Source organism: Hyperolius riggenbachi, chromosome 2 (assembly GCF_040937935.1).
Source record: "Hyperolius riggenbachi isolate aHypRig1 chromosome 2, aHypRig1.pri, whole genome shotgun sequence".
NCBI lineage: Eukaryota > Metazoa > Chordata > Amphibia > Anura > Hyperoliidae > Hyperolius > Hyperolius riggenbachi.
The window spans coordinates 538,192,578-538,210,717 of NC_090647.1; the positions used below are offsets into that span (position 1 = coordinate 538,192,578).

General features: G+C 44.5%; 1 protein-coding gene across 2 annotated transcripts in view; it reads left to right on the top strand.

The window, feature by feature from the left end:
• The first annotated feature begins 2,811 nt into the window (after positions 1-2,811).
• LOC137547292 (pneumococcal serine-rich repeat protein-like) overlaps positions 2,812-18,140 on the top strand; it is a 106,738-nt gene continuing 91,409 nt past the window's right edge. For both annotated transcript variants that reach the window (XM_068270719.1, XM_068270720.1), the window contains exon 1: positions 2,812-2,891. In XM_068270719.1, coding sequence (XP_068126820.1) covers positions 2,843-2,891 — 49 coding nt within the window. In that variant the 5' untranslated portion in view covers positions 2,812-2,842. The remainder of the gene's footprint in view (positions 2,892-18,140) is intronic.

The following is an 18,140-nucleotide window of genomic DNA, read 5'->3' on the forward strand; positions in this document are numbered from 1 at the left end:
CTCCCTGTCACTCACTCTCTGCCTAAAGGGGCTCCCTGTCACTCACTCTCTGCCTAAAGGGGCTCCCTGTCACTCACTCACTGCCTAAAGGGGCTCCCTGTCACTCACTAACTGCCTAAAGGGGCTCCCTGTCACTCACTCACTACCTAAAGGGGCTCCCTGTCACTCACTCACTGCCTAAAGGGGCTCCCTGTCACTCACTCACTGCCTAAAGGGGCTCCCTGTCACTCACTCACTACCTAAAGGGGCTCCCTGTCACTCACTCACTGCCTAAAGGGGCTCCCTGTCACTCACTCACTCACTACCTAAAGGGGCTCCCTGTCACTCACTGCCTAAAGGGGCTCCCTGTCACTCACTGCCTAAAGGGGCTCCCTGTCACTCACTGCCTAAAGGGGCTCCCTGTCACTCACTGCCTAAAGGGGCTCCCTGTCACTCACTGCCTAAAGGGGCTCCCTGTCACTCACTGCCTAAAGGGGCTCCCTGTCACTCACTGCCTAAAGGGGCTCCCTGTCACTCACTGCCTAAAGGGCTCCCTGTCAATCACTGCCTAAAGGGCTCCCTGTCACTCGCTGCCTAAAGGGGGTCCAGGCTGGCTACATATACTGCGGACACTGGCTGTTTGTCATTATGTGCATTTACTGGTGAAAAGCGGTTTCTTATTATGTGCATTTACTGGTGAAAAGCGGTTTCTTATTATGTGCATTTACTGGTGAAAAGCAGTTTCTTATTATGTGCATTTACTGGTGAAAAGCGGTCTCTTATTATGTGCATTTACTGGGGAAAAGCGGTCTCTTATTATGTGCATTTACTGGGGAAAAGCGGTCTCTTATTATGTGCATTTACTGGTGAAAAGCTGTCTCTTATTATGTGCATTTACTGGGGAAAAGCTGTCTCTCATTATGTGCATTTACTAATGAAAGGCTGTCTGTCATTACGTGCATTTACTGGTGAAACGCTGTCTCTTATGTGCATTTAGTGGGGACATTTTGTCAGTAAAAGTATGTTGTCAGTAAATTTTTAGGTATTTGTCAGTAAAAAATAACGTGAAAGGTTGGCAACACTGGCAGGCTGCACGGCGCAATGGGAATGATACAGGCAGCCCACCTCACGCTTGGGCTTGGCGGGGGGAGGAGCCGACGACAGCGAGCGAGTAGGGTGGCCGCAGGCAGCCATAAATACGCAGTGTTTGACTGCGTCGCACTCGCAGAGCCTCTCAACCTGAGTCAGTCCAGAGACTAGCAGACTGGCAGGCAGCCAAAGCCAGCCAGGAGCAAGCCCATGGAAGAGGGGTAGGAATGGGGTATCACATGCATGCGTAAAGAGGTGGAAGGTGTGGGTGTGATTAGGCAGGACATGGGTGTGGTTATGTGGTTGGGTGCTGTTAATTTAAGTCAATACTTTGTAGAATCACCTTTTGCTGCAATTACAGCTGCCAGTCTTTTAGGGTATGTCTCTACCAGCTTTGCACATCTAGAGACTGAAATCCTTGCCCATTCTTCTTTGCAAAACAGCTCCAGCTCAGTGAGATTAGATGGACAGCGTTTGTAAACAGCAGTTTTCATATCTTGCTACAGATTCTCGATTGGCTTTAGATCTGGACTTTGACTGGGCCATTCTAACACATGAATATGTTTTGTTTTAAACCATTCCATTGTTGCCCTGGATTTATGTTTAGGGTCGTTGTCTTGCTGGAAGGTGAACCTCCACCCCAGTCTCAAGTCTTTTGCAGACTCCAAGAGGTTTTCCTCCAAGATTGCCCTGTATATGGCTCCATCCATCTTCCTATCAACTCTGACCAGCTTCCATGTCCCTGCTGAAGAGAAGCAACCCCAGAGCATGATGCTGCCACCACCATATTTGACAGTGGGGATGGTGTGTTCAGAGTGATGTGCAGTGTTAGTTTTCTGCCACACATAGCGTTTTGCATTTTGGCCAAAACGTTCCATTTGGGTCTCATCTGACCAGAGCACCTTCTTTCACATGTTTGCCGTGTCCCCCACATGGCTTGTGGCAAACTGCAAACGGGACTTCTTATACTTTTCTGTTAACAATGGCTTTCTTCTTGCCACTCTTCCATAAAGGCCAACTTTGTGCAGTGCACGACTAGTAGTTGTCCTATGGACAGATTCCCCCACCTGAGCTGTAGATCTCTGCAGCTCATCCAGAGTCACCATGCATCACTGCCGCTCACTCTAGGCTGCCACTTGCTGGCTCCGGATCATGGGACTTGCATTGGTCATGTGATTAGGAGCCGGCTAACGCTATTAGACGGTGTGCGTCTCTGATGCATGGAGGCGACCCACAGTGCTGCAGAAGTAAACATTACTCCACTAGCTGTGCTACTGAGAGGGAGTAGGAGTGGCCCCCCACAGCCCCCGGGCCCCCCAGCAGTTGCAGAGAGTGCAGAGGATATTGTTAGACCCCGAGCCCATATGAACCATAGCAGGCTGGTAGAACTCCTGTAGCCTGCTAGATAACATCCATGGGCAAGGAGAGAGATGTGTAACTGACTGATTCTGTACCCAAAATGACATTTACCCAGCATCCTTTTCAAACACCAATCAGTCTAACATCTGTGGCAGAATCTGACCAATCTATGCCCTGTGGCTCAACCTGCGACATTACACTAATACGTATTAGATAGATGTGCATAGCTGAGGTATTTATAGCTCACGTAACTGTCAAAGTGTCCTGAGAACTGGTTTGCTTTTTGTGAAGTCTCCTGTACAGGTAAACAGTAGACAATATAAGCCTCGCCCTTCCACTGAAGTCTTCAAAATCCCTCACCCTTCAGGTGAGGCAGACAGTCCAGCGCCTGAGATAACAACTAGCACTGCCAGCTATGGATCTCAGAGTATATTTATTACTATTTATTACCCTCCTCGTCTCAAGTAAGTCTTACGTGCTAATATGTATTATTACTACAATTGTTTTTATTGCTGTTTATTGGCTTCCCATGGTACATTTTCTATATCTTTATGATGGATTCGAAGGAAATTTAGTTAGCTTTTTAGTTTTTTATCCTTTTATTTATTTCATAGATAACATTACAATTTTTATATCAATATGTGTGTCAGTTCTTCACCGGGTCTTGTGTTGCTGACCACAAGAGTGAAGAATATTTTGGAAGTCCAAAACCACAACTCATTGGTTTTCGTGTTTTGTTTTGTTTTTTTATCCTGGTTTATTTATTTTTATGCTTCTGATCATTTTCTTGGTCTGATAAGATCGAAGCTGGGAATTTTGGACATTCTGTTACATACCAGAGGATGGATAATGGAAAGGATCCTAAGCTATAAGCTATACTGAGATAAGTTAGAGTAAACGTTATTAATGTGCAGGTCTTAATGAATTTTTTTGCAATAATACTTAATTATACTGTTGTACAAAATAATGATCATACATTTTATTAGTCTTATTATAATTGATGTCACACTGTGATACTCCTGTATACAACTAGGAGCTTTTATAGGATACTAGCTGATTGCCCGGCGTTGCCCGGGTATGTATTTGGCTGGTGTTGGCTCCGCCTACGTTTTCTAACCCTAACACACAAACACTCAATGACCAAGTTTGTGAGCTTTGCGGTCTTTGGTATCAATAATCAGCATTGAAATGAAACAAATCTGATTGGCTGTGTGTGGCTCCACCCCCTTTTCTGAATTTGAACCCCAGTCACCCAATAACCAACTGTACCATGTTTGAGGCCTGTGCCATTAACAGTTCAAGAATGGTAGCAATTAAATATTCCCCTTGAAAAGCAACAGGTGAAGTTTGATTCACTTTTGTAGGCTCCACCCACTTTTCTGAATATTAATCCCAGTCACCCAATGACCAACAGTGCAAAGTTTAAAAACCCTGCGCTTAACAGTGTAAGAATGGCTGCAGTTTACATTTTCCCAGTGAAATTTGTATTTGTCTCCACCCACTGATGACCCGGCGTTGCCCGGGTATGTATTTGACTGGTGTTGGCTCCGCCCACTTTCTAACCCTAACACACAAACACTCAATGACCAAGTTTGTGAGCTTTGGTGTCCTTGGCATCAATAATTTGTATATTCCCATAGAAATTAAACAAATCAGATAGGCTGTTTGTGGCTCCGCCCCTCTCCAGCATTTGAACCCCAGTCACCCAATGACCAACTGTAGCAGGTTTGAGGCATCTGCTATTAACAGTGTAAAAATGGTAGCAATTTAAATATTACACTTGTAAATCAACAGGTGAATTTTGATTGGCTATTATGGGCTCCACCCACTTCCCTGAATATTAATCTCAGTCACTCAGTGACCATCTGGGCAAAGTTTGGGAACCCTGAAATAAACAGTGTAAGAAAGGCTGCAGTTTACACTTTCCCAGTGAAAATTGTTTTTGGCTCCGCCCACTTTTTGTAACCTGGACACAAAGTCACTACTCAATGCCCAAGTTTGTGAGTTTTGGGGTCCTTGGCATCAATAATTTGTATTTTCCCATGAAATGAAACAAATCTGATTCACTGTTTGTGGCTCTGTCCCCTTTTCTGAATTTGAACCCCAGTGACCCAATGACCAACTGTACCAGGTTTGAGGCTTGTGCCATTAACAGTGCAAGAATGGCAGCAATTTTAATATTCTCCTTGAAAAGTGACATGTGATTTTTGATTGGCATGTTTAGGCTCCACCCACTTTTCTGAATATTAATCCCAGTCACCCAGTAACCAGCTATGCTAAGTTTGAGAACCCTGCCATTAACAGTGAAGAAGGGCTGCAGTTTACAATTTCCCAAAAAAATCTGTTTTTAACTCCACCCACTTTTTGTAACCTTGACACACAGTCACTACTCAATGACCAAGTTTGTGAGCTTTTGGGTTCCTGGCATCAAAATTGTGCTAATGAAGCAGTTTATCCAGCAAAGAAATCTGGCTGTTTTTGGCTCCGCCCCTTTACTGAATTCGAACCCCAAACACTTAACGACCGACTGTAGCAGGTTTGAGGCCTCTGCTATTAACAGTGTGAGAATGGCCGCAGTTTCAATATTCCCCTTGAAAATCGATAGGTGAATTTTGATTGGCTGTTGTAGGCTCCACCTACATTTCCAAATATTAATCCTAGTCACCCAGTGACCAACTGTGTGAAGTTTGAGAACCCTGCCATTAACAGTGTAAGAAAAGCTGCAGTTTACATTTCCCCATGTAAAAAGTTAGTTGTTTTTGGCTCCGCCCACTATTTCTAACCTTGACATACAGTCACTTAATGACCAAGTTTATGAGCTTTGGGGTCTTTGGCATCAATAAGTTGCATTTTACCATTGAAATTAAACAAATCTGATTGGCTGTTTTTGGCCCGCTCCCTTCAGAATTTAAACCCCAGTCTCCCAGTGACTGACTGTAGCAGATGTTAGGCCTCTGCTATTAAGAGTGCATGAATGGCAGCAATGTAAATATTCCCCTTGAAAATCAAAAGGTGAATTTTAAATGGCTGCTGTAGGCTCCACCCACTTTTCTGAATATTAGTCCCAGTCACCCAGTGGCCAACTGTGTCACGTTTGAGAACCCTGCCAATAGCAGAATGGCTGAAATCAATCTAACAAATCTGATTGGCTGTTTGTGGCTCCACCCCTTTAATGAATTTGGACCCCAGTCACCCAATGACTGACTGTATCAGGTTTGAGGCCTATGCCACTAACAGTGTAAGAATGGTAGCAATGTGAATATTCCCCTTGAAAATCAATAGGTACATTTTGATTGGCTGTTGTAGGCTCCACCCACATTTCTGAATATTCATCCCAGTCACACAGTGGCCAATTGTGTAAAGTTTGGGAACCCTGCAATGTAAAAAATAAAGTTGTTGGCACTGCCCACTTTTTCTAACCTTGACATACAGTCACTCAATTATCAAGTTTATCAGCTTTGGGGTCCTTGGTATCAATACTTTCTATATACCCATTGAAAAATAAACAAATCTGGCTGTTTGTGGCTCTGCCCCCTTCCTGAATTTGGACCCTAGTCACCCAGTGACCAACTGTACCAGGTTTGAGGCATCTGCTATTACCAGTATAAAAGAATGGTAGCAGATGAAATATTCCCTTTGAAAATCAAAAGGTGAATTTTTATTGGCTGTTGTAGGCTCCACCCACCTTCCAAAATCTTAATCTGTCACCCAATGACCAACTGTGCAAAGTTTGAGAACCCTGCCATTAACGGTGTAAGAATGGCTGCAGTTTATATTTTCCCTGTAAAAGCTGTTTTGGCTCCGCCCACTTTTTTGTAACCTTGACGCACAGTCACTCAATGACCATGTTTGTGAGCTGTCAGGTTCCTGACATCAAATTTGTGTAAATGGAAGCAATTTATCCACCAAGGAAATCTGATTGGCTGTATGTGGCCCCGCCCCTTTAGTGAATTTGGACCCCAGTCACCCAATGACCGACTGTAGCAAGTTTGAAGTCTCTGCCATTAAAAAGTGTAAGAATAGCAGCAGTTTAAATATTCCCCTTGAAAATCAATAGGTGAATTTTGATTGGCTGTTGTAGGCTCCACCCACTTTCCTGAATATTAATCCCAGTCACCCAGTGACCAAGTGTGCCAAGTTTGAAAACCCTGCGAGTGTAAGAATGGCTGCAGTTGAGATTTTCCCATTTAAAAAGAATGGCTGAAATTGGATTGGCTGTTTTATGCTCCGCCCACTTTTCCTGGAATTGTAACCTCGGTCACCAAGTGACCAACTGTGCCAAGTGTGGGGACTCTGGCTTGATTACTGTGAGAATGGCAGCCTTTTACATTTTTTCCATTGACATGAATGGGTGGAATCTGATTTGCTGTTTGTAGCTCCGCCCAGGTGTGCAGGGGGGACGCGAGACCCCCAGAACGTATCATCCCAGGTAGTAAGGGATCTGCATACCAAGTTTTGTTCAAATCGGTCAAGCCGTTTTTGCGTGATCGCGGCACATACACACACACACACACACATACACACACACACACACACACACATACATCCGATTTTATATATATAGATAATGAATACAGAATGCATTTTAGTCTATAATTATTCATAATTGGTTCTTGGAAAGTAAAGTATGTAGTCTATTAAAACAAAGGCTACTAAATTAAATTACTATAGTGATGAGAATGAGAGTTGTTACTTACCCTGGAAAAGAGAATGTTTAATGGCAGTATACTGCTCAAGTATGAATACATCTTAGAGGTTTGGAATTGGAAGATGAGTTTTGTATCTCCAGGTCTGTCTACAGCATGTCAACTGCATATGGAGGAAAGGGGATTTTTTACCATCTTTTTTAAAAAGGATTTTTCTTTACCCTCATAAATAGTGGTTTAGATGTGGAATATCTTATCACAGTCAGTTCTTTTGACAAATTCTGCATCTGTTTTCAAAAAGGATTTGTATGTTCTTATTGAAGGGACCCAAGGCTATCATTAATATGTATAAGATGAGAATACTATGATTTAGTCCGGAAAAAAAATTAACCTCAGCCTTATAATGTTTCCTTTGTTTGAGCCAAACATGCAGAAAGGACCAAGATGCCGAATTTGAAATTCATCCTTTCAGTTATTTGTGCTTATCTGAACATGCCTCTGCCAGTGTGTACATCTGAATCTGGTGGATAAGGATATTGGGAATAACACTGCCAATATCCCTTTGCTTTGGCTGGGCGATGTGCTTCTCTATGGTGTTGAGATGCACAGTACACTTAATGATTACCCATACCCAAACTTATTGTTCAATCCCTTTCCCAAAGCCTGCCCATCCTCACCACTATAAAAACCACCAACTCTATCACACTTCCACCCCACAATGTTAACCCCTTGCTGACCTAACCCTAGCCTCCCTCTCTGGTTCTTAACCCTAACCTTTTAACCCTATCATGTATCCTCTAATTTCAACCTTGCCACAGAACTCCTAACCCTAACCGCTGAGCTTTGAAAGCAGAGTGAACCAAAGTGTTCTGTGTACTAGCATTGATGCCCAATCCAACTTCATACCCATCCATCCCCCCCCCCCCCCCCAACACACACACACCATCAGTGGTTTTATTTCTGAGCACTGGCAGCCAAATCAGCCTCGATTAAGCAGACTGCTTTGCCTAGCACCTGTCTCTCTACATCACTCTCATCTCTCTCTGTCTCCAACCTTCTGTTCCTGATTTTCATATTCCACCAGTGCCTAACAGGCATGCATTTGTTAGTTAAACTAAAGTGTAAAGAGAAGAATTGTACAACTCAAACACTGGTCCTTACCCACACCATCTTTTCATACTTCTTAAACCTTATTAAATGGTTACAACAAGTTTCCTGATATTAAATGCTTTCATGAACATTGATTTTTTTTTTCAGTGGAAACATTAGGATATTATGTTTTACTGCCTTCACAATGTGCTTGTGGTTTTCACTTGCATTTGTGCTATAGGGAAGGATAACCAAGTGTTATTTTCTTTAGCAATTTTTGTGAAATAGCAGAAGATATCCAGTAAGTTTTTGATCCAGTGTAATAAGTCAATAACCAAAATATCTTGGAAGTGAGTTCCCATTGACTGTACAACCTCCTGAGTGATCGATCATATGATCGATCGAATCGGACGCTGCTGTTAATGTTTTGACGACAAACAATTGTTCAGTCGATCCTAATTTTGGAACAATTCTTTTGGTCTGATCAGATTGCTTATCAATTTCCCCTCCGTTGGTGGGCCCGATCGATCTTTTCCAGATGACCACAAAACAGGAGATTGTACCCTAATGGGCACCTTAAAGGGTTACTAAAGTTGGGATGGCATTAAAGGGTTACTAAAGACTGGAAAAAAAATCAATTTAACTTACCTGGGGCTTCTTGCAGCCCCCTGGAGACATTCTATGCCCGTGCCGCCTTCCGCGACGCTCCGGCAAGCAGCGGTGACCCCCTAAAAGTTGGCCGTCTACGTGCCTCCTCACTGTGTCCCCGTGCACAACAGGGAAAATTGCTTATGTCAGAACGCCCCCGGCAACAGGAGCGCGATCAGGGTGCACACGGCTCAGGGATGTTCAGTAGCCTCCGACTGGCCGATTGACCAGATTAGAGGGGGTCGCCGCTGCTCACTGGAAGGTCTTGAAAGGGCGGCGCGGGCACAGGATGACTGTAGGGGGCTGCAAGAAACCCCAGGTAAATTAAACTGATTTTTTTTTAAATTAGGCTTTAGTAACCTTTAAGCCAATCCCAGCTGGCAATCATTGGAGAAGAAATGTAATCATGCAAATCTGGCATGGATTAATTCAAAAAAGAGTGTCTGCTATTTGGGAACTAGAGTTTACAATCCTGCCTGGGTCATACTGAACCATAGCAAGGGTTGCTGAAAAGTTAGCATATTTGCAGTGGTGCAGTTTCAGACACCTGAATATGCCTGCCCTTCACCAGTAATATCGAAAGGGACCTATTTATAAATGTAGCAATGAACTGCTTTTATTGCACACCTATAACTTATTAACTATACAGAGCTCTGCCTCTGACACAGGAGACCTGGGATTGAATATTTGCTCTTACTGTTCAGTAAGGCAGCACCTATTTAGTAAGGAGACCGTGGGCAATACTCCCTAATGCTGCTACTGCCCATAGAGCTTGTCCTAGTGGCTGTAGCTCTGGCACTTTGAGTCCGTCTGAAATGTTTTGCTGCCTAACAACGGTTTTGTACATAAATTCAGTCCAGGTTTGTTGGATCGCATGTGTTCTTCATTATTTTCCATCCCCAGAAAATTTTAATAAAATGATGGCTGTTTTATTAGTTTTCCTGCGGACACGGCATGTTTAATTATTACCCTCAGCGCTTGATCAGCTGTTTGCTGAGTCTTTATGACTCCTTAGACAAAGCTTTTGCGATGAATCCTGTTTGTTTAATTTCATAACTCACAGTTTTAGTGAAGCAGTCATCACAGCTGGCAGAGCGTGGACGTTATCTACGGGGAAAGAACAGGCAGAACGGCTTTAACAAGTGGTGCTTTAGGTCATCGGGAGTATTAAACCATAACTAAACATTGCAGAGAAGAGCTATAACATTTTCTACGAATGGTATCAATTCTATCTAAAATATACTCGCCTACTAGGATGGTCTGAAAATTTCCACATAATACCAATTTCCGAGTTACCGATCGGGCTTACCACAGTGGTAATAGGAAATTGGTCTTGAAAATCGAATTCTCCACAGAAATGCCAATGTAATGCAACTCAGTAATTTTAGCCCAATTACAGACCTCAGAAGCATTGGACGAATCAGAGAATTCATAATTTTTCTGCAAAAATCAGATTGCTGTGGCAATTTTAGACCAATTACAAGGAAATACTACAGAATATCTCTAAGTCTTGTGATTGACCTAAAATTTCCCGTGGCATTGCGATTACCTCTGTAAAATTCTGCATTCCCTGATTGGTCAAATACTCCGAAATATTATAACTAACTTCATTAACAAAATGACAAAAAAAGACTTCCCTCAGAAATCGGTAATCGGAAATGAATGAAATTGGTAATCAGTATTTTTGGTAATCAAAATTTCAGCAGAATCAGAAATAGGCAATTTTGACTATCTCTACTCCCCTATGTCTGTACAATGTTTTCACTGTAGTGATGTGCATTCTGCTCAATGCTGGTGGTGATACTACCCAAGAGACATGTGGCCCAGCCGGCGGCTGCTTTAATGAAACAATGATAACATTCAGTACACATAAAACTCCTGAATTAGAGATGCTCATTCGGATTCCGCGGAAATGCAATTTCTGAAATTCCGATCGCTGCCTATTTTCTGCATTTCCATTACAGTAAAAATCCGCCGACTTTAGCGGTTAATAGCAAAGCCCCCGTAAGTCCTAGAAACACCAAATTTTCAGGGTTTATTAAACAGAATCTTGTGAACAAGATGCAAAACAAAGTTTTCAAAAAGACCTTATAGTTTTTGAGAAAATCAATGTTAAATTCGGGCGGAATTTCCACGATTTCCGGCGGAAATTCCGCATTAGAATGCGGAAATTGGTAGCGGAATCGGTAATTGGCAATGGCGGAATGCGGATTTACCGCGGAATCGGAAATTGGCATTTCCAACAAGATCTCTATGCTGCCAGAAAATCCTGCACCTTACCAACCGCCAAAACAGTTTAGCCTCTTTGTTTTGTGCGGCCGCTAGATGATTGCAAGACATTGGAAGAGTCATTCCCCCCCCGAGCTATATTAGATAGAATGTGGTGGGTTTTCCATATGGAACAGATTTCATATACATTGAGAAGCGACCTTGGCCAGATTTAAATGGATATTGTCAAATTGGATAGCTCGATCTCCTCTCAGAAACCTGCTCAACCTCGCCCATGAATGTGCTCTCTCTCTCTCAGTCTCTCTCTCTCTCTCTCTCTCTCAGTCTCTCTCTCTCTATTTATTTATTTTTCCTTAATATATATTGGCTGTTTCTGCATGTTTTATCATTTTTGTGTCCATACTGTTAAGATTTGGTGCTGTTTGTTTGCTTGGTTCTGCCCTATATCCAACGATTTTGTATAGTGGGCAGCACGGTGGCGTAGTGGTTAGCTCTCTCGCCTTGCAGCGCTGGGTCCCTGGTTCAAATCCCAGCCAGGGCACTATCTGCAAAGAGTTTGTATGTTCTCTCCGTGTCTGCGTGGGTTTCCTCCGGGCCCTCTGGTTTCCTCCCACATTCCAAAAACATACCGATAAGTTAATTGGCTCCCCCTAAAATTGGCCCTAGACTACAGTACTTACACTACATAATATAGACATATGGCAATGGTAGGGATTAGATTGTGAGCTCCTTTGAGGGACAGTTAGTGACAAGGTATATATATATACATTGTACAGCGCTGCGTAATATGTCGGTGCTATATAAATACTAAATAATAATAATAATAATAATTCCCACTGTATTGACATTTTCTTGAATCTGTTTCTGTATAATTGCCAAAAATCTTTAATAAAAAATGATAGTAATAAAAGCACAAACTATAACCAATCATTATATAAATAAGAGCTTAAAAGGAACCCAAAGTGTGAGACCTATGGAAGCTGCCATATTTATTTCATTTTAAACAATACCAGTCGCCTGGCAGCCCTGCTGATGTTTCTGGTCAGTGGGGTCTAAATCACACACCTGAAACAAGCATGCAGCTAATCTTGTCAGATTTGTCATAGACCTCTGATCTGCATGTGCTTGTTCAGGGTCTATGGCTTAAAGTACGAGGCTGGGATCACATATGACATAGTGGGAAAAAGGTGCGTTTTATGCAGGTGCGTGTGCGATTTTGCAATGCGTTTTTGGTGCATTTGCGTCTGTGTTTTTTTTAAACACAGATGCGTTTTTCATGTGATTTGCGTGCGTTTTAATGCGTTTGCGGTTCGTATATGTAAAACGCATATGCGTTTTGTATGCATTTTTATATTTACATTTATACAAATCCCTAGGCAGAGAACAGGAAGCGGAAACAGATCACATATCTTTATTTAAAAAGAAAAAAACATTAAAAAAGCGCATGTATAACACATTCAAACGCAATGCTTATGCGTCACCATAGACTTTCATTATGTGCGTTTTGGCACCCATCCTGCATAATATGCAACACTACCAGTGTTTGCAAAACACATACTGTAAATCGCAGTACAATGCTTCTTTTTCTGCGTCCCATTGACTAACATTGCTGCATAAAATGCAGCGTTTTTCGCAACGCTAGCAATTCTGCTAAGTGTGCACTCTTCAGGAGGATCAGCAGGACAGCCAGGCAATGTGCATTATTTCAAAGGCAATAAACACGTCAGCTTCCATATCCCTCTCACCTCGGGTTCCCTTTAAGAACTTGTTATGTTTCTCCAATGACTGATTATTTTTATTACCCCATAGAGGAATTGTTGGTCTAAAGTTTGCCTGTTTTCCCTGTGTTGGTTTCCACGGGACATTCCAGTTTCTGATAATAATGCTCAAACATATCAGGGTTGAAACACACAGATTAGTGTTGAGGAAATTTGGCCAATTTTGCTTTGTCAAAAATGTAGCGATTTCTCCTGTGACATTTTCTTGGTTTGGCAAAATATGTATGAAGTGTTTTGAAACTAATGGGAAGGCAAATTTTGGGTGGATTATATTATTATAAATATTATTATTATTATTATTTTTACCCCAAATGTACAAGATAATAAGGGATTGGCTTAAAGGGACACTTAAGTCAAACAAAAAAAATGAGTTTTACTCACCTAGGGCTTCCAATAGCCCCCTGCAGCTGTCCGGTACCCTCACCGTCTCCCTCCAATCCTCTTGGCCCCGCCGGCAGCCACTTCCTGTTTCGGTGACAGGAGCTGACAGGCTGGGGACGCGAGTGATTCTTCGCGTTCCCAGACATATTAGCACCCTTTATGCTGCTATGTGGTATATGATCTATGCTATAGCAGCATAGATGGCGCTATTGTGGCCAGGAACGCGAAGAATCACTCGCGTCCCCAGCCTGTCAGCTCCTGTCACCGAAACAGGAAGTGGCTGCTGGCGGGGCCAGGAGGATCGGAGGGAGACGGCGAGGGCACCGGAGAGCTGCAGGGGGCTATTGGAAGCCCTAGGTGAGTAAAACTCATTTTTTTTTGTTTGACTTAAGTGTCCCTTTAAAGAGAACCCGAGGTGGGTTCTAAGAATCCTCTGTCTGCTATTAGGATTCTTAGAACCCACCTCGGGTTCTCTTTAAGAGAAATATGGTGGTCACACACATTACAATTTTGATCTTTTTTTTTCCTCTCAAATGAAGATTTAGACTCTTCTAACCAATGTGTTTGAATTTACCAAAGAAAAATAATTTTCTCGATTTTCTCATATAATTGATCATTTTAATTGAATTGGGGTAAAATCAAACAGAAAAATTGTAACATGTGTGGCCACCTTTAGCACCCTTTTGCACTTAAAGGGATACTGTAGGGGGTCGGGGGAAAATGAGCTGAACTTACCCGGGGCTTCTAATGGTCCCCCGCAGACATCCTGTGCCCGTGCAGCCGCTCACCAAAGCTCCGGCCCCGCCTCCGGTTCACTTCTGGAATTTCTAAATTTAAAGTCAGAAAACCACTGCGCCTGCGTTGCCGTGTCCTCGATCCCGCTGATGTCATCAAGAGCGCACAGCGCAGGCCCAGTATGGTCTGTGTCTGCGCAGTACACTCCTGGTGACATCAGCGGGAGCGAGGACACGGCAACGCAGGCGCAGTGGTTTTCTGACATTAAAGTCAGAAATTCCAGAAGTGAACTGGAGGCGGGGCTGCAGCATTGGGGAGTGGCTGCGCCAACACAGGATGTCTGCGGGGGACCATTAGAAGCCCCGGGTAAGTTCAGCTCATTTTCCCCCGACCCCCCTACAGTATCCCTTTAAAGGAAAACTGAAATAGGAGGGATATTCATTTCCTTTTAAAGGGAACCAGAGAGGATGCAATATACATACCTGGGGCTTCCTCCAGTCCCATACGCACGGATCGCTCCCACGTCGCACTCCTCCGCTGCCTGCATCAGCCGCCACCGGGTCCCGTCATTGCCGCGAGTCGGCAAGTCGGCCGGCGGACGCTGCCAATTCTCCGCATCACAGGGTGCTCTCCCCATACAGATACGCATGTGGCTGTTAACTGCGCAGCCGCATGCGTACATGTATGGAGGGAGCCCCTGTGATGCGGACAATTGGCCGCGTCCGCCGGAAGTGACGGGTCCAGTACCGGCGGATCCAGGAAGCTGAGGATGGCGGCGTGGGAGCGATTCAGGCTTATGGGGCTGGAAGAAGCCCCCGGTATGTATAAAATCTGTTTCTTTTTTCACCCCCCGTTCCTCTCTGGTTCCCTTTAAACAATACCGTTCCACTATGTGCTGCACTGTCATGCCCACCCCCATTTCTCCCCATCACTCAGACCCTCATATAAGATTAATTCTGTTATCTGGGGAACATGGCTACTTAAGTTATGTACGTAGGGTGCACTTGGCTCAGTGTTAGAAAAGAGGACAGAGAAGGAATTAGAATATCCCAAGTCAAAAAACACGGTTCTATATTACCCAGATACGCCCCTGCCTGGGCCCCCTCTGCTATGGCTATTGCTACGCCCCTGCTAGCGAACATGCTGAATCCAGCGCTGGAGACTTGGGCGCAGCAGCGTAGGAGACTTCGGCACAGCCGGCACCACCATAGGCCGTAATAGGAACTACGGCTATACAGAGGCGTAGCTAGGGCTTTCAGCGCCCGGGGACAAAGACTATTAATGCGCCCTCTAAGGGGAGAAGTATGCGTGCCCCACCAAAAAAGGGGCGTGGCCATGCAACAGAATGTGGGTGTGGTAATGGGTGGAGCCAACTATACATGACCTTAGCAGTGGTGTAAAAGGTCTGCCAGGGAAGTTTAAGCTCTGCCATAGTGTTTCCACCCAAAATACATGTAATCTAAGAGCATTTCACCAAAAATACATGTAATTAGGCAGAGGTTCCTCCAGAATACAGATAATATGACAATGGTTCCTCCAAAATAGACGTAATCTGGCAGCAGTGGTTACCCCAACATACATATAATCTGGCAGCTGTTCCCCAAAATAGGTACCCCTAGTATAGGTAACCAGGTCTATAGGTGTCTCCAGTGGCAGTAAACCAGGCCTATAGGTGTCCCCAGAATAGGTAACCAGGTGTATATGTTCCCCCAGTATATGTAGCCAGGTGTATATGTCCCCTGTATATGTAGCCAGTGGTATATGTGCTCAGTATATGTAGCCAGGGGTATATGTGCCCAGTATATGTAGCCAGTGGTATATGTGCCCAGTATATGTAGCCAGGGGTATTGTAATCCCCAAAATAGGTAGCCAGGGGTATATTAATCACCAGAATAGGTAGCCAGGGGTATATTAATCACCAGAATAGGTAGCCAGGTGTCCCCCCCAGCGGGAGCCCAGAGAAGAGGGAGAGCAGTGGGGAAGAGCGGACGCCCCCCCTTTACCTCACCTTGGGTTTCCCCCTCTTTCTTGGTCCCCCCTCCAAATATGAGCGGCGGGCGACAGAACACTTACTCTATTCCCGGAGGAGTAGACCGATCTTTGCTCTGCTACTCTGATCTAGACTAGACCAGAGTAGTGGAGCACAGAACAAATGCGCCGTGTATAGGGTAAGTGTTCTGTCACCCGCCCCTCATATCTGGAGAGGGGAGCGAGAGAGAGGGGGAGCCCCAAGGTTAGGGAAGGGAGGATGTCTGCCCTTCCCCACCGCTGTGCCCACTGCTTTCCCTCTTCTCTGCACTTCCGCTATAATTAAATAAATATATATATAAAAACCTCAGGTCACAGCTGGGCGCCCCTAGGGACCCAGCACCCGGGGGCACATGACCTACCCTGCCCACCCCTAGCTACGCCCCTGCGGCTATAGCAGTCTTCTGACGGCGCTGAAGTTACTTTTAAAACAATAATTTGGCTTCCAGCGATTGCTGGGAGCCGAATTATTTCATTCCCCCACTATCCATGTCGGCCTGGAGGGGGAATAGTAATTAACACGGCCGGGACTTGTGCGACAGCAGGATCAGCCATATACCGGCTGTATTCTGCGCCCAAGTCTACCGGCGCCGCTCTCTCTCGTATGCCCTGCTAGTGGGTTCCAGGCCTAATTCTAATTTGCCTACTCAACCTTTACACTGCTAGACACTTGCTACAGAAGTAATAAGCTGCACAGGGAAGAAGGTTCTGGAACTCATTTTCACATAGATGAATCTATTTACTGGCAGTAAACTCTGCCTCTCCTGTGTGTCTGTTAGATGTTCTGGGGAAAGACTGTGTTTTATATGCTCATAAAAAAGTAATCAAGCTGAAATTATGTTTGCCAACAATCCCTGCAATATACTTTATAGGTTTCCGGTTTTATCGATAAAAACCAATGTCCTTTAAAGTACCCCTGAACTGACTCCCATCCCCCTCCCCCTGGGAACGTATATCCCCCATCATGTATTCATATATACCTCATATCGTATATACTGCCATATAAACCCCATCACTGGCGAGAGATCACCATGGCCAGTCAGAGGGGAATGGCATGCCAGGGTGCTGGTACTGGACTAACCAATCACGGTCGCCCGCTGCTTCTTTTGATATATAGTGCCGATGGTCTCGCGGGTGGGACCACAGCAATGTCATGGGGCCAATCACAGCACTCGATCAGTATCAGTGACCTATCAGATGTCACTGCTATTGATCGAGTGCAGTGATTGGCCCAATGATGGTGCTGTGGTCCCGCCCGTAAGACCATTGCCACCAGTAAGCAAAAGGAGCAGCGGGTGGCTGCGACTGGCCTGTCTGGTGCCAGCACCACTGCCTCATTGGTTGCATTGCCAAAGCTTCCCCTCTGACAGGCCATGGTGATCTCTCACTGGTTTACGGTGGTTTTACTGTAACATGCCTTATGATGTCATAGGGAAGGGCGGCAGGTGCCACTGGTTGAAGGAGGACGGGGATTTGGGGATGCGTGGATGAATAGGGTAGTGTGTGTGCCAGGAGGGGGCGGGAGAGTGGAGAGGAGGCAAGTGCCAAGTGGCCCAAACTGTTTGTCTAAACACCTCCACCTAGATTTTGCCCCCTTAATCACATGATTCAGGTGGCTTTATGGTAGGTCTGCCCCTGGTGACAGGAATATGGAGGCTGCCATATTTATTTCCCTTAAAATATACCAGTAGCCTTGCAGTCCTGATGTCTTTAGCATCAGTAGTGTCTGAATCACACACCTGAAACAAGCATGCAGCTAATCCAGTTCGACATCAATCAGAAACACCTGATCAGCATGCTTGTTCAGGCTCTACGGCTAAAATTATTTGAGTCAGAAGATCAGCAGGACAGCCGGGCGACTGGCATCGTTTAAAAGGAAATAAATATGTCAGCCTCTCTATCCCTCTCAGTTCAGGTGTGCTTTCAGATCTATATATTTCAAAGGTTCTGGATGACATTCTTTAGATGATGCTCCTTGATTTAATCCGTAGAAACAGATGAAGCTACTATACAGAATTTCCCACAGCAAAATGTATGTTTCATGTGTTATTTTACTAATTAGTGCGGGGGATAACTCCAGAGCTGCAATGCTTCCTGCTTTGTGCAGCTAATTACTCATGCAGAAACATGGAAAGTGACGAGTGTATTACTGGGCAGACTGCGGAGAGCGTGCGGACAT